Raw genomic sequence first — 23,701 nt, 5'->3', positions numbered from 1 at the left:
TGTACTTAAGCTTCACTGAAAGCATCCTTTAGATATCACACACTGAGAAACATGCTAATATTGTTGAGGTTTTGCTTCATTTATTTGTTTTTGGTTTGTTGCTCTGAGTGTTCCTGTAGCCATTTTTTGTAACTGAGAGGTGGACATCTACTTTTCCCTCTTCCCTACGCCTGATAAAGAAACAGGTTTTGAGCAGATGAAAGGTTTTTTAGATGCAAGCCAGCACATTGAAACATTGATATTAAAAATGATGCCTCTGGTATATAATGAAATAAAGTACTGACCAGAAGAAACAAATTTCATATTCCTAATCGGCTGAAAAATGTCTGAACTCCCAGCTGTATGTCTTGGGTTTTTTTGTTTGGTGGGGGGTGGTTTTTTTTGTTTGTTTTTGTTTTTGGGGTGAGGTGTTTGGTTTTTTTTTTAAAAATGTTTATCTCCATTGTTGAGATGCTTTAAAGCTGAGTATTTTTAGTGTTACAAGTAACTTCTTTCCAATTTCTATCTTTAAAAATCTGTGCAGCTGTGATAAGCTCCATATTTTTTCCATATTAACAATATAAAAAAGCAAAAATGAGAGATGAGAGTTCTGAAATTATTTTGAAGGGAATTTGCATAGCAAAATGGAAACTTAAGAACAACCTATTCAGTTTTTACCTGTAAGGTTGTAAAGATACATGGGTCTTAAGAAAGGGGATTTATTATTAGTTTTGCTGGAGCTAGTATTTGATAGAAGATAGGATTTTGTGAGCATACTGTCAGAGGAACGCATGTAATACTTGTGAGCGAGAAACCTGGAAGTTGTGGAAGAATACTACAGCTTTGGTTACTGTTGTTTTCTATATTCTATCTTCATCTATCTTCTATCATAAATCAAGCAGTGTTTTGGAACTGCATTAACTTTAGTTGGCTTATATAATAACAATCTCTCCTTTCAAATTAAAATCCTTATTCATAGAATGCCGATGTTGGATTGAAACCTGTGTGGTATGGCTCCAGAGTCCTGATTGAGGGTGCAGATGCAGAGACCCTGACAGAGGGAGAGGTTGTTACATTCATAAACTGGGGCAATATTATCATCACCAAATTAAACAGGTAACCTATTTACTGGCAGAAGGAATTAATTTTTGCTTTTCAGCTTTTTGTTGATTTTTCTTTTAATAGGCAGCTTGTAACAGTACAATATTAATGGTTGTCCATATATGTCCATTCTGTGATTCTGTATATAGATACATACTTTGAAGTATGCCACAAACCTGCATTTTGGGATGAAGTATATTTTACTGTAGATTCATGTCTGAAATCACCAGTCAGTCCTGATACTTCATGTCCCTCTCATCCAGCATTCTCCATGTTTCTACAGTAATACTTCCACTGTGAAACAGCTTTTTCAGACAAAAAACAACCCTGGAATTTTAACAACTTTCACCCTGTAATGAATACTGCTTTTACATACTGAAAACTCTAAACCTATCAGAGTTTCAGCTGCAGAACTGTTGAGGTGGTGAAGGAGACCATTAATGTCATCATAGTAGCTTTGAAATGATTGTGTTGAGACAGTGACAGAATGAGGTGAGCTGGGATAGGGAACATAAATATGTAGAGATTGTTTTTCCCATGTTCTTTACTGTCTCTTGATATTTAAGAAATCAAAACTAAAGTAGAACTTCAACAGAAGCAAATACACTTTCATTTCCCACATCTCCCACACTTCAGAAAATAACACCAAACACTTGTTTTTGAGTGAATTTTTAGATGGTCTGTAGTGTCAAATGAAAAACTAATCATTTAGGCTTTAACTCCTATAATTTCTGATTTCCTGTAGAAATTCAAATGGAAAAATTGTGTCCATCGATGCCAAGTTGAACTTGGAGAATAAGGACTTCAAAAAAACAACTAAGATCACCTGGTTAGCAGAAACTCCACGTGCACCGCTCATCCCAACTGTCTGTGTTAATTATGAACATCTGATCACTAAGCCAGTCCTAGGTAAAGATGAAGATTTCAAGCAATATATCAACCAAAATAGCAAGGTAAGTTATCTTTTTGTCCCCTTTATTCCACAAAGCTTAATGTTTGGTGTTTTTTTTTTGCCATCACTATTTCTGGTTACTCTTTTTTAATTTAAAGATTTCATTTGGCAAACAAGTAATAATTGTGCTGGTATATCTAGTTTTCATGTTTTCTATTTATTCTCTCATAATTTCAGAATTAAATTTGACTCGTGTTTTCTCAAGCGTTACCCGGTTTTTACACATTCAAGACAAATTGTTTGAGTTTTTGTCTTTATACATTCTTATGATACGGCATCTTCTTGCTAGTAGTTGTTCTGCCACCCCTGGAATTAACTCAAATTTCAGCACTTCCGGGATCAGAAAATCACCACTATCCTCCTACAGCTCTACTGTGTTTCTTACTATTTCTTGTGCTCTGTTGGATTTGGACTGATTTCCTTTAACACTTACAGCAAGAAGAACTGATGTTAGGTGATCCTTGCCTTAGGGAGTTAAAAAAAGGGGACATCATACAACTTCAGCGGAGAGGATTCTTTATTTGTGATCAGCCCTATGAGCCAGTGAGGTAAGCTACCTAAGAATGACCTAAGCAGACTTCACAGAATTTGCTTTAGCTTGCTGTGTTTTAATGTTTTCGCACATGCATTGGCAAGAGTAATGTTGCCTGCAAATATTTTCCCCTTTACCGGGACCTTTCTGTAGAATATTTCTGTTGACTGTCATGGCTTTTAGCTTGTACATTCCTGCATCTTCATGTTGTGTAAGCCAAGTACATAGCACTTTTGTGCACCCCAGCTAACTTGGATTTAGTAAAGATGTCACGGTTTCCTTGTGATTCTAAGTATATAAGTTAATGAACAGTGTTATGGAATAAAACAGGCATTTGCCCAGTTAGAGTGTGCACACACTATTTAATTATAACAGTTCTTTAGCAAGTTACCAAACATCTGAATTACACTGCGTTTCAGCATAATATCATAACACGAAGAAAACTTGTACATAACAGGAGTCAATGCAGATCCCCAGTTATGTACATTTGGGTAACTACAGTTGTGTACAAAGATTAACTTGCAGTTGTGCGACAGCATCCTATAGAAAGAGTAGAATGTTTGCTTCAATAAATATTTCGTATGTATCTTGCGTTTCCTTTATTGTTGTATTTTTTATAAATCCTCTTATAGTCCTTACAGCTGTAAAGATGCCCCGTGCATTTTAATTTACATCCCTGATGGACACACTAAAGAAATGCCAACATCTGGGTCAAAAGAGAAGACCAAAGCTGAAACTGCAAAGAAAGAGGTAAACGTATTTCAGAAAAGTACCATAAAAGGTATTACTGTACATCTATTACTGTACAAGATTATCTTGCTGAATACTTTGTGGGTTTTTTGTTTTGTTTTTTTAAGGCAAGCTCAGCTGTAAAAGGAAAATCTGCTCCACTTGTTGGTGATACCTCCACTCCGACCTGTACTGTATCTGAAGGTCACCTGGTCATTTACAACAGGGTGTCTGCACAGGGTGATATAGTTCGTGACTTGAAAGCTAAGAAGGCAGCGAAGGAAGATATTGATAAAGCTGTGAAACAATTGCTGGCCTTGAAAGCAGAATACAAAGAGAAGACGGGCCAGGAGTATAAGCCTGGAAATCCTCCAGTGTCTGTAGCTGAACAGTCTTCAAAACTTGAGACATCTGGTACACTGGACAGTAAAGCTCTGTATGATAAAGTAGCAGAGCAAGGAGAAGTGGTCCGAAAACTGAAAGCTGAGAAAGCACCTAAGGTGGCTGATTAATTTTTTTTTTTTTTTTTGGGTTTGCACTGCCCATTGCCCTCTGTGGAGGTAAATGGGTGCTTGTGGATCCATGTTTTCATAGTGATCATCATTTGGACTGGGCTCTGTTCTGTCAAGACTTGTGTTTTCCAATACTTATCTTTTAGCTAGATACATATGACAAAGTTTGTGTTAATATTCTTAAAGATGCAAGTAAATTCCTATTTCTTAGTCTGCTGTTCTGAAGTGTGGACAAGATTCACCCCACAGCATGAGTTGATTAAGTATCCAAATCTGGCTCTTCATGTTAAAATGTACTGCAGTATTTATTTATTTAACTAAATATGGTTAAATTATGTCACTTCATAGGATTGACTTGTTGCTATCTAGACCTTAAAACCAAAACAGAACCAAACCCCAAAACCAGAAAGGAAGAAAGTAAGTAAAGATCCAATACTACAGATATTTTTGATATCTTCCTGTCTGGAACTGATCATAGAAAACATAGTAGCTGTGTTCTTTCCATTCTTTCTAATGCAGAGCAAGAAAAGATGGGAAATAACATACTTTGATGGTTAAATAATGTTTATTATAGTGTCTTGGTGGCACCAGAAAATTTAAGTAAATGGGAAGATCTAAACTAATTTATTCTTATAATTTTACTGAGGACTATAAGGGTTGTATATCATCCCTTAACAGGGGATACCTTTTTAAAGTAGGAAACTAGTAGAGAAGACTTCTCTGAACAACTTTACTAAATAGTTAAGAAAATGGAATAGGTGCACATAAACTGCAGGTCTTTTCATGAAAGTATTTAAGGTGCACTTCAGAATCTTACGTCCCTAAATCTTTGTTCCTTCCTCTTTCTGTCCCTTCCTTTCTCTTTCAGGATGAAATAGGTGCTGCTGTGGAAGTCCTTTTATCCTTGAAGGCAGAATATAAACAAGAGACAGGCCAGGAGTACAAACCTGGAAACCCACCTGTGGTCTTTGTCCCTCCTCAGTCTTCTGTTTCTACTCTTCCACCCCCATGTCCAGTAGACAGCAAATTTCTGTACAACAAAGTAGCTGAACAAGGCGAAGCGGTCCGCAGACTTAAATCGGAAAAAGCTTCAAAGGTGTATTAGTAGTGATACTTCTGATTGGAACAGTATTTTCAGTTTAGACTAAAACATAATTACAGGTTTTGTAAAACTTGAGGAACAAAATATGAGCAAGTATTTTCAAATTCCATTAAATCCTTTCCCAAGTTCTCTTAAGCTGATGATACGGCTGACTTCATGGGTTCTGTGATAGTGCATGGAGAATCTGGAAAATAAATGAGCTCTTTTTTTAGTGATACAATATAAATGAAGCAAGATATAGGCAGTAACTTGAAACAAGGGCTGTAACTTGAAAGCTAGAATGGCAATAATAAATTTGGTAGTAATTTGATAGTGGCCAGGGAACCATTCTTTATTCAGAGTCTGAGTATTTGCTACCATTCTCCAGTGTACAAAGTTATGGACTGCCAGGACTGAAGGGAAATAAGCTGCCTAAATGGGAAGCTTTCATGGCACAGAAATCAGCTCCTACATATATTGCCTGATTCAGTCCTTTGATGTGCAACTTGTAGGTATTCTGGCTAAAAAGTTTTAATGCAGAACTCCATAATGACAACTTACACTAACAAATTAGTTTTCAAAGTTTTATTACAACGGCTGTGTTAGTGCCGTTCTAGTAAATGTTATGTTATCTTAGCTATTGTGTTTCATGTCTGTTACTTGTATCTTTATCTGCAACTGCTATTTTTCCTTTCTTGCTTCAGGAACAAATAGATGAGGCTGTGAAAATTCTTTTAAATCTAAAAGCAGAATATAAACAAAAGACAGGTCAGGAGTACAAGCTTGGAAATCCACCTTCACCTGCTCCTTGTATACCTTCTACTACGCTTCCATCTCGTGTAGGCTGCAGTAACTTGACACCCTGTAGCTTAGTGGATGGCAAAGCACTGTATGATAATGTAGCTGAACAAGGGGAAGTGGTTCGCAGACTCAAAGCAGAGAAAGCTTCCAAGGTATAATAGTAAATAGAGAGTAAGCAATTGTAATTCTTACTACATTTTGCCACTGGGGGGAAGTCTTTCACCCAGTAATGATCAAGCCCCCATATGTCCAGGTCACAGTTTAGCAATCAAACTCATATGGTCTGGTAATGCCACACAAGGCTAATCTGATGCTGGATACTTTTGTGACTGAGATGTAGATTCTAAATTCAAATGGTGTAAAAAGTCAAATTTAACCTCTCGCATCTAGATGAATATGCATAAGCATGGTAGATGTCAACCCTGAGAAGTTTTTAGTGTATTTTATCTTTTCTTGCTGTATTTGGGACAAGTAAAGATAAAAGTATCTAGTGTGCTGCAACAATAGCAAGACTCTTTCAAAACTTGACAAAGACAGTGCTGGTTGTGGAAAAGAACATGAGACAGACCAATTTTTTCAGGAGCTGCTGTTCTGACTGTTTCTACCTTGCAGATTTGGTTTTAGTGTTGGGTGGGGTGTGTGTTTGTCTGTTTGGGGGTTTTTTTGAAAAGTTTTTTTCTGAAACAGTTTATTGTATTTTTCAGTGTGGATTCTGCTGCAGTTATTAACAGGGTATAGCTGGCCAGGCAGGCTAGGGGAACATTCTTTTACAATGTTCTCAAACATACTCCTGTTGCCTGGGGAAGAGCTATTACTTGAGTCCTCCCCAAATTATGCAGCACTGTTTATTGCTAGATGGAAATTTTATTTTCTTAACCTGAAAATCCATGATTTTTGTCAGTTCTCTATTTAATTCTCACCAGTACATCTTGCTATTTGTCCTCCATATAGGATGAAATAGATGAAGCAGTAAAACTCCTTCTTTCTCTGAAAGCTGACTACAAGGGAAAGACTGGGCAGGACTACAAGCCAGGACATCCACCAGTAGCTCCAGGTGCTTTGCCTCAGGCATCAAACACAGTACCCAGTGGTCCAGACACACCTGAAGCTAAAGCCTTGTTTAGCAAAGTAGCTCTTCAAGGAGATGAAGTTAGGAAATTGAAATCAGAAAAAGCAGAAAAGGTAAAAACAACTGTAATATAAAAATGTAATATATGTAATATATGTATTTAAATCTAAAAATCTATTTTAAATTCAGTATGATTATGGGAATTAGAAATGTACATTTAGAATAGGTAGCATTTGAATTGAGACCTGAAATGTACTTTTAAAATTATTACTGTCAGACATGGTCTTTAAAATGGTAATGTATTTAAGTACTGGCTTTTGCAGATTTTTCCCCCAGCACTGGGAGGATGTCCACAATGACATACATAGATAATTTTTTTTTTGATTGAGCCGTTTTGTTCCTGTGATTTCTGTATAAATGTGTCTTTATTTTTTTTTGCTCTTCAAGGAAAAGATAGATGCAGCTGTTAAGGAACTTCTTCAATTGAAGGCCCAGTATAAGACTGTTGCAGGAGTTGACTATAAACCAGTTTCTGCTAGTGGTGCTGATGACAAAGATAAGAAGAAGAAAGAGAAAGAGAACAAGTCTGAAAAGCAGAGTAAGCAACAGAAGCAAAATGATGGCCCAAAAAAAGAACTTTTACAAGGACAGAGTAGTAATGAGCTCTCTTCAAATGGATCAGGAGAGGGTCAAGGCCCTAAGAAACAAACCAGGTAAAGATGTGATCTTTAATCTATTTGCTAGAAACCTCAACTATTTACCTCTAGTCATATTTAGAGTTTTACAGGTTTCTCATTTGACTTGAAAGTGTGGACATTTGCAAAATAACTGAGTTCATTTTCATATTTAAGGATCAAACCAAAAGCAAGTTACCAAATTGTTTAGTGTCAGTGGTACCTCAACATCCTACTGAGGAAAATTCTATGTAGCCTGTAGAAAGCATAAAGCAGTGTGCACAGTCTGTTACTGTGGGTACTGGTACTGAGTGCCAGTGAAAACTTGCTGTGCTGCTTATTTGCTTCTGCAAATGTGCTGCTCTATCTTGCTCAGTATAAACCCTGGAGAAAAAAACCCAGTTATGTTTATTTCATTGTACCAGGGTTTCCAAAATATTTACTCCAAGTACTATGAGAACTATGTAGCCCAACCCAGACCAAGGCACTGCTGTACATGGTGGAACCCTTCAATGATAATTGTTGTGCATCCCCTCTCCTGTTCCCACCCTAAAAATTTAGAAGTCTTTCCACACCATGTGTTATGCAGCACTATTTGTTTCCTGGTTTGGGTACATAAGTCATGTTAGAGACAGAGAGGTGGTTATTTTGTCTACAAATTATGCCAGAAAAATGCATTTTTCACCCCTAAAACTTTTCTGTAGAGATATAAAAACTTTACTTTTGTCTACTGTCACTTGAGTCTGGCGAGTTTAGCCTCCTTTAGAATCTTGTAGTTTTACTGATTATTTTGATGGTAGGGTCAGTTTTCTGGCTTGAACATGAATGATTGACATTGTCATGAATGGTAAATTCAAGTTGCATATGTTTCCTGAAATTATAGCTACCAACTAGGTAAGAAACTTTTTTTTAAAAAAAGAGTGAAACAGCTTACACATAGGTCTTGGTTAATCTTAGGTTCTTACTGCTAGGTGCTTGGGTTTTTTTAATTCATCATTATTAGGGTCTTAGATGCAGCCATGGTGAGAATTGGAAGGGTTCAAAAGTAGAAATGGAACGGAGCTGTTTTTATGAAATACTCTTGCTAGCCAAGATAAGGAACTACTAGCAACTCCTACTAGCCATTATGTACTGAACTGTCAGAAAAAAAATTCAGTCAAAGATAACTTCATGAAGTAAAACTAAAATATTCTGGTTTATGCCCTCCCTTTTTTTGCACCCACTTACCCCCCCCAAGAAAAAAAAAAAATTAGAGTAAACTTCACTGCTAAATGCTGTACAGCACAAATTTGGTTCTTTTCTAATACTGTAGGCTGGGTCTAGAAGCTAAAAAAGAAGAAAATCTTGCAGACTGGTTCTCTCAGGTAAGTGCACATCATTTGAATTAAAGAAATATTCCATTCTCTTATAAATCAAGATCTGTGTTGGATTTATATCTTACCTTGTATTTCTGTTTGGTTGGTTGTTTTTTTAAATACAAAGCAAAGTACTTGCACATCTCTACATTCTCTTACATTGCTGTCATGGTCTTAAATAGAAGTGCCTGGATTGAAGAACTGAATAAATTTACGAAGCTGTAAAAAGGATGAGTGTCAACCACAATAGATATAATTGATGTACATTGCCTCTCACTAGTATAATTTTTTGCCTATACTCTAAGGACTAAAAATCTTTCCTGACATGAGCTAGAGACATTTCTTAAAAAGTCCAGTTTATTGGCTCCCAGAAATTAGCTACTGTCTCTTACTTGGATTCATGAAATTGAGTTTTAGTTGCTTACATTATTCAGATCTATTATTAAACTTAATGTTTCTGCTTAACTTTCACTAACTGTAGGTAAAGTGATCTCAAAGCATATCTTTGCTAACTTTTTGAGCACAGACTTTTAAATAGAGTTTTCTTAAATTGCATGCCATTCACTTGAATTACTGAATGTTCTTTGTATATGAAATGGAAACTTCTCTATCTAAATCTTTTGAAAGGTGATCACAAAATCAGAGATGATTGAATACTATGATGTGAGTGGCTGTTACGTTCTTCGTCCTTGGGCTTATGCTATTTGGGAAGCTATCAAGAACTTCTTCGATGCAGAAATCAAGAAACTTGGAGTGGAAAACTGTTATTTCCCCATGTTTGTGTCCCAGGCTGCTCTAGAGACAGAGAAGACTCATATTGCTGACTTTGCTCCTGAGGTACAATTCAAAACTTTGTTTTAATTTGAGTACAGGAAAACCCAACCACTTAGTCTGCAGCTGAGTATGAAAGTAAGGGTTTTTTCTCAAACTTGTTTTGTTTGATTTTTTTTTTTTTTTTTTTTTTCTCTTTAGGTTGCTTGGGTCACAAGATCTGGGAAAACCGATCTGGCTGAACCAATTGCTGTACGTCCCACAAGTGAAACAGGTAGACCTCTTTTTATGCAGTTTGGTTGTAAAGAAAACAGTTACAAGGTATAGTGTAGCTGATAGACAAGAGTCCATTCTGAAAAGTGGAAACCTATTCTCTAGAATGTTTTCTATAACTCTGTATCAAAATTTCCTAAATTTGCTGCTGCTTTCAGCAAGTGTCACATCACCATACGTTCTCTTTAAATGGACTCTTCTAGGAAACATACACTCTAGGAATTTTTCCATTAATATAGAATCATAGAATGGTTTGAGTTGGAAGGGACTATAAAGATCATCTGTTCGACTCCCCCCTGCTATGGACAGGGACACCTTCCACTAGACCAGGTGGCTCAAAACCCCATCCAACCTGGCCTTGAACACTGCCAGGGAAGGCGCAGCCAGAGCTTCTCCGGGCAACCTATTCCAGCGTTTCACCACCCTCACAGTAAAGAATTTCTTCCTAATATCTACTCTAAATCTACCCTCTTTCAGTTTAAAACTGTTACCCCTCATCCTATCACTACACTCACTGATAAAGAGTCCCTCCCCACCTTTCCTTGTAGCCCCCTTAAAAACTGGAAGGCCTCTGTAACGTCTCTCTGGAGCCTTTTCTTCTCCAGGCTGACCAACCCCAACTCTCTCAGCCTGTCCTCATAAGGGACGTGCTCCAGCCCCCTGATCATCTTTGTGTCCCTCTTCAGGACCCTCTCAAGCAGGTCCATGTGCTTCTCATGTTGGAGGCCCCAGAGCTGGACACAGCACTGCAGGTGGGGTCTCATGAGAGCGGAGTAGAGGGGGAGAATCCCTTCCCTCAACCTGCTGGTCACACTTCTCTTCATGTAGCCCAGGATACGGTTGGCCTTCTGGGCTGTAAGCACACATTGCTGGCTCATGGTCAGTTTTTCATCTACCAGTACCCTCGAGTCCTTCCCCTCAGGGCTGCTCTCAATCCACTCATCACCCAGCCTGTATTTGTGCTTGGGGTTGCCCCAACCCATGTGCAGGACCTTGCACTTGGCCTTGTTGAACTTCATGAGGTTTGCACGGGCCCACCTCTCCAGCCTGAAGACTGATTTGCTTTGACTGAAAAACACATTTGGTTGGTTGTTTTATATTGTTTAGAAGAAAATGTCTTCATCTCATACTTCACTTTATTTTTGCATGCATTTTGCCTATAGCTGAGAAACTAGCTTTTACTAGAATTTCTTCTGAGTAGTTTAAACAAACATTTTGAGACATAAGGCTGGATGAGTTTTTCATTGAATCAGGTGTATTATAGCATCCTGAAATCTCAAAGTCAGTGAATTTCTATTTGTGAACCTAGATGTATTTACATACTCTTAAGCAGTGACTCATAGTGTCATTAGATATTAAGCTTTGGGTTGTACTTTGACCAGCAGCAAGCAAGCTATTTTGCAGAGACACGGGATGAAGTGAAAATACATCTTTCAGTGAAAATATTATGTTAAGACAAAAAATGTGTGTTAAAGAGAATTAAACATAAAAGTGTACTTCTCACAGCAGGGAATGTTAAACAAAAAGAAAGGTTTGGCATAAACGGTCTGTATTGTGCAGAGACCCAAAGCTGCTTTCTTTTTACAGTCATGTATCCTGCCTATGCAAAGTGGGTGCAGTCACACAGGGATCTTCCTATCAAGCTTAATCAGTGGTGCAATGTTGTGGTATGTATGTACATGATTTCTGAATAATTGTTCTATCGTCTGTGTGGACATGGTATGATGGTGCTGATCACAGCACGTATTTCATGGCAAAAGTATGAATGCGGTTCATATGATTTCTTTTTCTCACTGTTTTTAATGATACATACTTTACCAATGTATATCGTTGATTATATTAAGTAGAAATCTGTGAATAGTTGACTTTTTATCTTTATTCACAATTTTCTAATACTTATCTATAAGCATTATTTTACCAATAATGTGACACTTTAATGTTAATCATGGTGTTAATTTTTTTTTTATTTCCCCCCCTCCAGCGTTGGGAGTTCAAACATCCTCAGCCTTTCCTTCGCACTCGTGAGTTCCTTTGGCAAGAAGGTCACACAGCATTTGCAACATACGAAGAAGCAGCAGAGGAGGTGAAAAGCAAATGGCGCTGGTGCTTTTGCTTTCAGAAAGTTACCTTACTCCATAGCAACATAAATCTTTTTATTAGGACCTCATAGAAATCTGTCGTCTCCTTTTCTTTGGGAGCCCTCAGGAAAAATACTAAGTGTACTCTACTAAGTGTACTAGAACCCTTTTTTTTTTCTTTTTTTTTTTTTTTCAGATGTAACCCGTGTCTGAGACTTTAGTCTCTTCAAACAGTATGGGGAGTTTGAAAAGCGTGATATATAAAGAATACTTTCCTTAAGAATTATTTTCATTAGACATATAAATAATGTGTTCACATGTTAACTGCTAGAAATTTTAACACTTCCTTTGGCCAAAAGACAGATATTCCACTGAGTATCATGGCATATTTTTATTTACTTAGCAGATGCTCCGACTTCTAGGTAGAAACTAGAAGTCATTATAACCACTGGACTGGCATTTCAGCAGTCATTCTTCATGTTTTCTGTCATAGTTTATAGTTGTTGCTATTTGATTCATAGAAAATAACAGCTAAAGTTTAAAGCAATTGAAGAAATCCTATTTTTTAATCGCAGTCTTGAGAAAGTGTTAAATTTTTAAGATTTTATATACTCTGGCATATAAAAATATTTCATGGTTTAGCAAATGCAAAATACTGAGTGGTTCTTAAGACAGTATTTTTGTCATAGGTGATGCAGATACTTGATCTATATGCTCAAGTGTATGAAGATCTTCTAGCAATACCTGTTGTGAAAGGAAGAAAGACAGAAAAGGAGAAATTTGCTGGGGGTGATTATACAACCACTGTAGAGGCATTTATATCTGCCAGTGGAAGAGCTATCCAGGTATTTATCTATTAGAAGAATATTTTTTTCAGTAAATACAGTAAGATGAAAGCCTTAAACCCGTGCTTGATAGACTTAACTATTGAGTAGAATTTGCTGTGTTCAACTATTTCAGGGAGCGACATCACATCATCTAGGGCAGAATTTCTCAAAGATGTTTGAAATTGTATTTGAAGATCCCAAGAAACCAGGAGAAAAACAGTTTGCTTATCAGAATTCCTGGGGCATTACAACTCGAACTATTGGTGTAATGACAATGATTCATGGAGATAACATGGGATTGGTGCTCCCACCTCGAGTAGCCTCTGTTCAGGTGTGTAAAAATGTCTTAAAATACCGTTTTGTCCCCTTTCTGTCCAGGAGTTGATGAGCATTTCCATATTGAGCACCTGGAAGACTTAACATAGGATAGGAGCTGTCCAACTGTAGAGCATGATGTATAAAGTTAATATAAATCATTGTGGTACTTGTGGTGGACAAGCTCCCTTTAATAGTCCATTTAAAATAATTTTATATGTATCATTTGGATGAAAAGGGGAATGTATCCTGTACTTCAGAGAACTTGAAAGAAATTACTGGGATATAAGGACACAATACTGGTTTTAAGTTTTTGTAACAACTAGGGGCTTTTCTTCTTTATAAGATGAAGTACATGTCATGTTATATTGCAGGTTGTAATTATTCCCTGTGGTATCACAAATTCCCTTTCTGAAGAGGACAAAGAGGCACTATTGAAGAAATGTAATGAATATCGTAATAGGCTGCTTAGTGCTAATATCCGTGTACGGGCTGATTTAAGAGACAACTATTCACCTGGTTGGAAGTTCAACCACTGGGAACTTAAGGTACATTTATTTATGGGAGGTGTTCTGAAGCTTATATATGGGGGTATGTATGAGAAATTTTAGGTGTGCCTTGTATTCTGAAGGCAAATATTTCAATTGAGGCATTGCTGCCTGACAATCAGTGATTGCTTTCATTAATAAATGAAGAAAAGACGTTTTCTGAGTCTTGCTCTGAGTGCTAGGTTTTGTGTGTCATTAGCAACCTTTTGAAATTCCAAGTCTCCACTTTATATACCTAGAAAATTAAATTAATAGTACAAATTACTTGCATGTTTAAAAACTTGTACTAATACTTAAGTGTCTCCAGTGTCACAACAGTGCCTTCTTTGCACATAGTGGAAGAGAGACGATAAACCTGTATAGCGTCAACAAAGAAAGGAGCAATTTTTTTTTTTGTTTCAAAATTACCATGTTTCCCTCATATAGTAGTTGAGAGGAACAGTTTTACTCCATCAAATGTAAGAGGCTTTTGTAAAACAAAATTAGTGAGCAAAATGAAACAGTGGTAGTTAGAAATTGAATAATGTGTTGAGTGATGTTAGGGATCATGTCTTTGTTCTGAAATTGAAATTACTTTCAGTATGGTATTCATCAGTGTAAGATGATAGAAACTCCCTGACTTGTCGAGGGTTCCCATCATGTCCAAGTTCTCTTCCCTTTGTGTACCCTTATATAAAAGGAGCTCTAATACCATGAATCCATGTTGGGATACTTTTAAAATAAAATTAGGTTTATCAAGGAGGCACAGCATGGGGCAAACTTGGTGTTTTTTGTAAAAATCTCTTAATGTGTCCAGCATAATACATGAACTGCATCTTCAGGCTTATTGCAGGGAAAGTGCACTCATTATATGGATAAGGCATTTCATAGGGTAAAAAGTACAAGCTGAGTTTTTAATTATGGAGACAGCTTTTTTTGTAGGTCATAAATCAGAATGTTCTGTTTAAATTGCTTGTTAATAACAGTTTTGAATGCTTTTTATCTAGTTTTGTAGAGGAGTGGATATTTCACCCTTCAGACAGATTTGACTATATTATTCATCATATATATCATCATTTAATAAATAAGGAAGTGGAGGTATAGGGAACTTGTATTGGAAGCTGAGAACTTGAAAGAGATTCCAGAGCACAAAATGCTTAGAAAGCTTGGGTAAATGTCTTTGATTCTCCTGTTCACCTGTTGAACTCTGTAGAATGCTTTTAGCTTTCTAACTTATTGATTAGATTTCCCATGGGGAAATTAAAATCCAAAACCACCCACCAAAATGCATTCGCACTTACTCTCTTTATTTCCCATGAAGGAATGTGTACAGCTTGGGACACACATTAGCAAGATGTAGAGAAAATAAGTTAGACTCAGTAAACTCTTAACTGACTAGTAAAATGGAAACTCTTTTTGTCTGGTAGTATATAGGAGATGAGAAATTACATGGTTCTTATCACCAAAGTTTATGAAGCATAAAACCTTTACATAAATCAATTATCTGTAATCAAATATTCTATGCAATTAATGCTGATATTGGGGATATATTAAACAGAACTTTTGCTGTTCGTACAGTTGAAAATTTTCTGTGAAAACAGAATTAATACGTATCATTGGATGAACTAGAACATTAAACTGACTACAGATATCTTAATCATTCAGACTTTAAAACTCTGATTTGTACGATCTGGGATAACTGTCTTAGTGTAGTTTCAGTTGTGTTTAAACTGTCTTTAGTATTACTTGCGTGCTGGCACATATGCTAGTGGAGCAAGGTATAATGCACAAGTGAAGAGAGTGTGGATGGGAAAGACAGATGTGCATAAAAGCAGTGGAATATATGCTGATTTTTTTCAAAGAAACTTAAATGTGTAAAGTGATTCCATATTAAGACTGGGTTTTAGGAAAAAAAAGATTGAGCAAGAGAAAATGAACTCTTCTGAGAATGATTTATTCATCATAACTTTTTTTTTAATAAAGGGTGTTCCAGTCAGGGTTGAAGTGGGACCACGAGACATGAAGAGTCAACAGTTTGTAGCTGTTAGAAGAGACACTGGACAGAAGCTGGCCTTTTCTGAACATGAAGCAGAGGATAGACTGAAGCAGATTTTGGAGGAGATCCACGCTAACCTTTATAACAGGTAAATTGAGAGGCACAGTAAATGGCTGTGCTAATCAGAGATGCATTTTACCTATCAGAAGAATTTCTCACATTATTGGTCCATCTGTGGAGAAAGACAAATTAGACCCATCTTTCTGTTTGTGACACTATTTTTCTGCCTCTGAAACTTGTTCACATACAGTGATAGAAGTTTCCTGTTGTGCTCATGAAACAGAATGTTAAAAGTTGTGAACTTATTTTAAATACTGCCTGAATTCATGTGAAGTATTAATAAACAAATGCACCATAAAAAGTTAATGGGATGATAATGCACAGGATTCATTTCTGAAAGGTGCTTTTGGTAGGAAATTTTGAAAGATACAAAGTTGTCCAAAAAACTTAAGTAGTTGAAGTTCAGTGTTCAGAAGTGTATTTCAAGACCCTATATCCTACTGACTTTTATAGGATTGTTTTCTTATAAGCAATCAAATGCTTTTGAAACTGTTATTTGCAGTTACTGCATATGCCAAAATCCCTTGCATGTCATTGCAAATTGTTGTTAGTAAGTACGCTGAGAAAGAACAGGCTGCTTGATCCAGCACCATGGCACATGAGTTTTCCTGCTTTTTATGTGGTGATCAAAGTTGCTTTAAAAAGCATTTTGCTATTTAGAACACAATTAAAAAGGAAAAATCTACATTTGTAGTACTTACTTGTTTCTAACTACAGCTGGTCAGTGTTGAACTGTGTGAATTAACATGGTGAAACATGTAGCAACCTAAAGAACACCACCCCACTGGCAATTAATGAAAATTTTATCTCTTTGAGGGCAGAAGTGGTAGAAAGACATAACTTGATTAGGAAGATTTGAATGAATATATAGCTTCTCTTGTAGCTTTTTGTTTTGACTGACTCTGAAAACTTAGTTCATTTGGCCAGTGAGGTTATGTGCATAAATCTGCCCTGACTGAATTAATTTTTTTTTCCTTTTCTTAGAGCTTCTGAGGACCTAAACAGTCATATGGTGGTGGCCAATACTATGGCGGACTTTCAAAAAGAGCTTGATTCAGGAAAGGTAAGGAAATTTACTTCATTTTATCCTGGTAAGTGCTTTCACACATTTTCTGTCCCTTTACAGATGATAATCAGGAGCTAGAAATTTTAAAGCTTATATATAAACACTGTTGTGGTTTTTATGGAACTCTCCCCTCACAAACAGATGAAGCCTCTTCTGTAAAACTGCACAAAAATAAATTGGCTTTCCCAAAATTTGCGATACGTGTTGCTTACTTCTTTTGCTAAGATACTGTATTTACTAAATGTGGTGTTCAGGCTATCACCATTCAAAATTTAGTCCTATATCAGAGGTGATAGGGTGTCTTGAAGTGTCTTAGGATGTTGCAGTTTGGTAATTTGCATTTACAATGTTACAAAGAATCACAGAATTTTTATCAGAAAGTGCTCTTCAGAGAGATTCATGTAAATACTTTATTCATTTTAAAATAAACATACTGTCATTATTCTAATGCATACAGTGAAAAACACTTGTCAAAGCTTGTCATAGGGGCCAAGTAAGAGTTTAAAGTACATGCTGTTTACGTCAAAGAGATTTTACCTTTATGACCTGAGCTGAAGCCATTGGGTTCATTGAGAATTACTGCAAGTCAGAAATCTCCTTGGATTGATAGTAAAACTAATCCATAATGTGGATGATTGAGCTCTACTGATCTAGGGATCTGTGAAAACTTTAAAGTTCTTTGAAGTTTAGATGAGAGATTAAGTCTTCAGTAGAGAATCAAGCTGCTGCTTCTTTTTCAAAGATCTACTGACAGAAGCTCTTAACCCTTAAATTCTGTCACAAACCTCAGCTTGTGAAATTGTTCGTATATTCAGATTAACGTGTTCAAGTAGTAGGATCCCCAGGATCAATCATTAAGGCTGTGTATTTTATAAAAAGAGCTCAGTGGGGGGGTTTGTGTACCAATTAGATCTACTCTGAAAATTTCAAAATTTCTGATGCAAAATGCATAAATGCCCAGAATTCATAGTACTTTTGTTAACTTCCAAAATATTTGTAAGTTATTCTTGGTTAGGCTTGACCTTCCATCACACTCTTTTCCTGCATTTCTATTGCACTTTAATTCAATTTATAACAGGATTTAAAGGAATAATATGAACTTTAGAGGAGGGACTGATTGAGCATGCTTACAAAGTTGAGGATACAGAGTTTTTAAACATTTTGTCCATCGGTGCTATGAAAGTAGTACTGCCTTGTATTTAGTTTTGCAGAGGAAAATAAGTGTGAAATATTCTTTCCAAACAGCTCTGAACTATTCCTACTGACTGCAGAGTATCGTTTACTTGGTGCAAGTGTCTGTAAAGCACCTGACAATTCTGGTGATAGATTTAAAAAACAAAAATCTTTAATGTTTGCTTAACAAATACCCGTGCTCTGCAGAGGTATTCAACTATAGTGTATTACTGCTCTCATGTATTATGATCTCAAGATGTGCCATCACATATCTTTTAGGAATTAACTGAAACTATGATTGACTGTCTTCACGATAAAGAAACCGTCCAGGAAGACATAAGCTCTTAAAAAAACCCTTAAGAGATGCAGTAAGCTTTTGTGTAAAGATAAACTGAAATGAAGAGTCAAGCTCATTCCAAGAGTAGGAATAAAATAGGAAGCTAATTCTGTATTTGTACATGCACAGGAATTATTATCCTTTAAATCTGATTAAATACTATAGAACCCCCTTTCTTCTCCTATCACAGAGGTTCCAAATGATAACCTCTGCTTATGGGGAGGGTAAAATGCCTGTCCAACATTCACTGTTGTGTACAGCCAGATTCTAGAGAGGGCCAAAAGAATGAAACTATTTGTATTATGTTTAGAACTCTAATATATTGTAGGTTATAGTGTAGTTGAACTTGGAAATGCAAAAAATATTTTTACATTCCAAGTTGGATACTTGTACCATTTTGGTACTATGGTTATACAAGTTTATTATAATCAGCATATTTGAAATGAAAAAAAGGACATACATCATTTTATGACTCTTTCACTCTACCTATGTATGTTGTATGGACAAAACTTTATAGCATATGTATTCTGTAATTTCTTGAAATTACACTATGTTAGCACTGACTACTGTTTGAGAAGAAAATTTGTAAGCTGAAGTATTCCTGCTTAATTCCTGCTGCTGTTTTCCCCTTACTATAATTGCAGCATAGACTGTTAGCTCTTTAAAAATGCAGACTGCTTCTGTGTCCTTTTAAATTACATGAAAAATTTAGTTGAAACTCTAAGAATAATTGCACAGGTGTTTAAAGTTTTGTTTAACTAGCAAAAGATTAATGCAAGAACAGTATAGTGGAGTGGTAATAGTTCCTTTTTTCAGTTGCAAGAAAGTGGAGCTATAAAGTAAAGTCTAATGAAGGTGTGTTCCAGTTCAAGGCAAATTAAGAATTTTGCACTAGGAATGTAAATTTGGTGGAAGAAAGCCACAGATAAGCAAACCTTATTCACAGGTAGGATAGAATTGAAATGACTGAGGGCTGTTTTTTAGTAGCTGTTCTTGGTCTCAGCTATTAGCATTACATGAGTGTTCAAATGTGTGTAGGGGGGTGTCTTTTTCAGTAATCCTTTTTAGGATTTCCTTTAGTAATAGTTTTTAGCAGTAAACAGAATCTTCACTGTGAAAGTCCATTAAAAAGGAAAAAAAATCAGTGGAATAGAATATAAAACTTTGGGAAAGAGATTTGCTATAATAGCTAAGAGTAGTACTGAGAAGAGCGTACGAGATTACTGTTTCAACTTTCTCAATTTTCTTCAGTTAAGCTAAGTGAGGGAAACAGGAAAATACATACCACTTCCCCCTGCCCCCAATAAAAATGTGTTGTTGACGATTCTGTTTTCCTTAAAATACTTATCTCCTTGTTTTGTTCAGAAAATATGAAAATTCATAGTAATGGCATTAAAATGGAAACTTCATTAAGAAAGCACTGTCTTGCACTGTGTAAGCAAGCATTTGTTCTGCAGTTTGAAAGTCTTGAACTTTTCTTGAAAAGTGACTATTTCGGGAGAAAACAGTGTTTATACTTCCCACAGAAGGAAGATATATTGGGTTTAAAAAAAAAAAAAAGTAAAATCGGCACCCTGTCTTGATTTAAATGTTGCTTTGGGTTTGTGTAGGGTTTTACATGCTGCACTATGGAGGGATGATTGTGCTTATCTATTTCTTTGATGAGAAAGAGCTATTGAAATTTAATTGTAGCTATCAGAACTTTTCCCACTTCGAGTGTATGTGAGAACTTAAGGTTTAGGAATCTTCCAGAGATAAGGATGACTTTTTTTAGATATAAAACTGTTGTGTGTTGTTTTTTTTTTCTCCCGCCTATCCTGTTCAGATTGTACAAATCCCTTTTTGTGGGGAAATTGAGTGCGAAGATTGGATCAAGAAGACCACTGCCAGGTAATTAGAATCGAACTGGAGAGTATCTACCAAGATTAAAATCAAAATGTTCTGAATATAAAGCAGGAATGTAAGATACCTCTGGGTATATCACTCATGTAGAGTCCTCACCCTTGACTCTTGCTGTCCTCTATAATTCAGTATGTTTACTTCCTTAGTTCTGAAACTATTAGACTAATTAGTGCGCTTTTGATATTTTATGTATAACACACTTCATTGCATCATTATTTTAAAATAAAAGTATATATTTATGAGTGTGCTTTTATTTCAGGGATCAAGATCTTGAGCCTGGTGCCCCCTCCATGGGAGCAAAAAGCCTCTGCATACCGTTTCAGCCTCTCCGTGAACTACAGTGTGGGGCAAGATGTGTCTGCGGCAAGAACCCTGCCAAGTTTTACACCCTATTTGGTCGTAGTTACTAAATTACTAGTGAAAGCACCTTCTCCTTTATCTGTGAATTGAACTTTTTTTAATAAGACTGAGATAGCCCCCAAACTTAATCGGTTTTGTGACTTTTTAAATGATTCAAAAAACAAGCCATAAACCATAAAACCCCCCAGTGTCAGTCTTAGGCTAGCAGTAATCCACAGACTTTTCTGTAAACATCTCTAATAATAAACATGTATTGTGAGCTGTAATATGTTTTGGTTATTTTTTCTGTGTTGCTGAATGGGAAAGATAGGTATCCTTTGCTCATGTCTTTTTTTTCTGTTTTGGTGCATGTATCTTCTTGTATATTGAGAATGTCATAAACATTCTATGGTACAGTTTAGTGTGCCAACATAAACTTTATAGATAAAACATTTGCTTGTAATTTTGACTTCAAATTTTTCAGTTTTCAGTACATACTTGCTGCTAACTTGTAGGCATGGTAAACGCTACCCTTTTTGAAAACTCAGTCTGGAGCCAGGTGTTTCACAGAATATATTTCACTTGATCATAAAACAAGTTTGAAAGGCTATCTTAGATTAAATGCCACAGTGTTAGCAAGATGCAGGCCAATGCCATTTATTGCAGATATTTTGCAAAGCCCTGTTTCTCTTATCTTATAAACTGGCATTTATAGCTGTCTCGCAGTGATACTGCAATGAGTAATGCAAATGCAATCTGAAGAGAGGTAGTTTCAGTGCCAAAGATTTTAGGCTGTGGTTATATCTATAGTATGTTTCATAAAAGCTTTTTGCTTTTCCTGCACTTATTATGTATTGCTTTAGCAGAGAAGGCTGGATGTTGCAGTTATGAAGTTATTTTAAAAATAAAATTACTTCCACTCTGAACATAGGATTGACTTTAGGAAAAAAAAAAAAAAAAAAGATAGCCCCGGCACAAAATAACTTTTGGATGACAGATGCTTAATTGGTTACTTTTTTCGCCTGTATGTTTGAAGGGTGTCTACATAAACCCCCTTTTCTGAGAAGAGTTGAGTGAAAATTTGGCAATTAAAAAGTTGGACCAGTGAGATCCTCCCCAAACTCTTCCTGGGACAATACTACATGGCTGCTTGTTTCCAAAACCCTATTTTTATTTAGCATCAGTAGTCTTAAAAGTCTTAAACATAAGAAGACTTACAGTGCTATTCCCTGATCTTCACAGTCCTCTGCTTTTCAAAAGCATGTGAAATGTTTGCTTTTGCCCAGATTCCTTTGGTCAGCCCTCCTAGTCAAAATTTGGAACATTAAATTTGAACTAGCCTGTTTAGTTTAGGACCATGCACCCTGTGATAATACCCCAGTTTTTCACAGAAAACTGTGAAAATTATGAAATATTTTAGATCAGCTTGCTTGAGCACTTGGAAATTCTCTAATATTCTTTGGATGATGGTTAGTCCTGCAGAGTTTGCTTCAATTGCATCTTAAAATCATCCATCTTGCATTCATTTGTCTAGATATTTTCTCACAATATAGTAATGAGCAAAGGATTTGGTGAACTACAGGTCAGAGTATGCATGCATCTTTCATTCTCAGTTGATGTACCAGAAGAGCAGCCCTAAGGTCTTCTGGTATGCCGACACTGACTGGAATGATACTTTGAGAAAGAGCGTAAGTAGTAGTACCAGAGTGATGTTTTCCCAGCCTCAAATGGTGGGTAACTAAGACTAGTCTTCAGAGGTACTGCCTCTGCAGCTCACTTGTGCTGGGAGAAGGGGAGAGGTGGCGACAAGCAGCTTCAGTGTCCTCAGACAGGAACATGCTAAAGTTTTTGAAAGAGCAAAAAGAATAGATGAGCGCTTTCAGCTCCCATTGAAACACTACAACACTGGTATTTTAAAAATGAGATGTGGAAGTTGTTAATAGCACAGAACAAAGGAAAGGCAAAACTAAATGCAGTCTCTTAACAGTGCTGCAACCTTATCAGTTTGAACAAACAGCCAACCTTCAACCAGTTGACTGGATCAAATTCATGAGTAAACATGTTGACAGTGTTGTTCTTAGAAATGAGTTGCTTTCAACCTACAAAGGGGTTTGTTTGAAGCCAGAGATTTTACAGAAGGCTAGCCCCTCTCTTTTTTTTTTTCCTTTATTGTTTTCTTTATTTCCCCCAGCATGTTTCTTCCTGATCATAGTAGGGCTTGAAGTATCTGGAATGTGGATGACTCACCTGCAGATATCTGTGGTGGTCTTCCACAGAGAGGCTAATGTCTGCCTGGGAGAGACAACATGTCTGTGACAAGTATCCTTTCACCAGAAGCACATCTGAGCTTATCTGTAAAGCATTAGAAAAACATCCATACTCTTAATTATACTGGTATGAAAACTTTCAGACTTAGTAGATTGTATCTGTTAGAAAATAAGTATATGATTCAGAATAATACACAATAGTTGATTAAATTATATTTATGTTTATAATAGAACTGAAAATCTAGTTTTCCTTAGTTCTTATAGTGGTATACTGATAAATTTGGGTTAAACAGCATAGTAAGGTGGGATACAGGTGAACTGCCTTAACATGGCTCTGCTCCTCGTTGACAAAATAGAGAACACTTGAGCATTGTAGCTCTGCTATAGAGGGAATGGTTCCTTTAGCTCAAGGTCTTGTTTTGGTAATCAAAACCTTGTGTAAGGTTGGACTTTTGATCTTGATCTGTTCCCATTGAAAGGAGAATAACTTGAAAAAAAATTCTCACTTTTCATGCTCTGTACTTCAGATAATAAAATAATTAAGTAGTTGAAGAAGGAAGAAAACACCATAGAAACAGCTGCACTAGAGGCAGTAACACAGGTGGGAGATGATGAAGAGGAAGAAGAGCAAGTACCAGTTTCAATGTTGTAGTCAGTTCTACTAATTCACCCTACCAGGGTTAGTGGCAGGGGGAAGGAGGGGAACCCTCAAGAGCTGCAGCTGCAGTGTATAGGTAGACAAATGACCAAATGTTAAAAGTTACATCTGTTGGCAGGCAAGGCTTCTAACAAACTGAACTTTAAACATAAATATTTCGGCTGTTGGAACCTATGAGCAAAAAAAAAAAGAAAATTGGGGGTGGGTGTTTGAGTTTTTAACCTAAAGTTAATTCACCTTGGGAAGTCTTAAGGCCAGCAGGGACAG

At 36.4% G+C, this 23,701-nt stretch overlaps 1 protein-coding gene across 5 annotated transcripts in view; it reads left to right on the top strand.

The window, feature by feature from the left end:
* The window catches only part of EPRS1 (glutamyl-prolyl-tRNA synthetase 1), a 42,293-nt gene extending 21,497 nt beyond the window's left edge, over positions 1-20,796 (top strand). For 2 of the 5 annotated variants that reach the window (XM_074897241.1, XM_074897240.1), the window contains 21 exons: positions 959-1,095; positions 1,826-2,033; positions 2,468-2,580; positions 3,197-3,314; positions 3,422-3,793; positions 4,674-4,901; positions 5,591-5,839; positions 6,639-6,869; positions 7,204-7,469; positions 8,743-8,794; positions 9,413-9,622; positions 9,758-9,830; positions 11,417-11,496; positions 11,811-11,912; positions 12,597-12,752; positions 12,868-13,065; positions 13,424-13,597; positions 15,560-15,720; positions 16,677-16,755; positions 20,094-20,158; positions 20,430-20,796. In XM_074897241.1, coding sequence (XP_074753342.1) covers positions 959-1,095; positions 1,826-2,033; positions 2,468-2,580; positions 3,197-3,314; positions 3,422-3,793; positions 4,674-4,901; positions 5,591-5,839; positions 6,639-6,869; positions 7,204-7,469; positions 8,743-8,794; positions 9,413-9,622; positions 9,758-9,830; positions 11,417-11,496; positions 11,811-11,912; positions 12,597-12,752; positions 12,868-13,065; positions 13,424-13,597; positions 15,560-15,720; positions 16,677-16,755; positions 20,094-20,158; positions 20,430-20,580 — 3,423 coding nt within the window. In that variant the 3' untranslated portion in view covers positions 20,581-20,796. The remainder of the gene's footprint in view (positions 1-958; positions 1,096-1,825; positions 2,034-2,467; positions 2,581-3,196; positions 3,315-3,421; positions 3,794-4,673; positions 4,902-5,590; positions 5,840-6,638; positions 6,870-7,203; positions 7,470-8,742; positions 8,795-9,412; positions 9,623-9,757; positions 9,831-11,416; positions 11,497-11,810; positions 11,913-12,596; positions 12,753-12,867; positions 13,066-13,423; positions 13,598-15,559; positions 15,721-16,676; positions 16,756-20,093; positions 20,159-20,429) is intronic. The other 3 variants (XM_074897244.1, XM_074897243.1, XM_074897242.1) reach the window with 2 other exon arrangements.
* Positions 20,797-23,701: the final 2,905 nt, after the last annotated feature.

The sequence above is a fragment of the Athene noctua genome, chromosome 1 (assembly GCF_965140245.1).
Source record: "Athene noctua chromosome 1, bAthNoc1.hap1.1, whole genome shotgun sequence".
NCBI lineage: Eukaryota > Metazoa > Chordata > Aves > Strigiformes > Strigidae > Athene > Athene noctua.
This window is presented reverse-complemented; position numbering and strand designations above follow the sequence as displayed.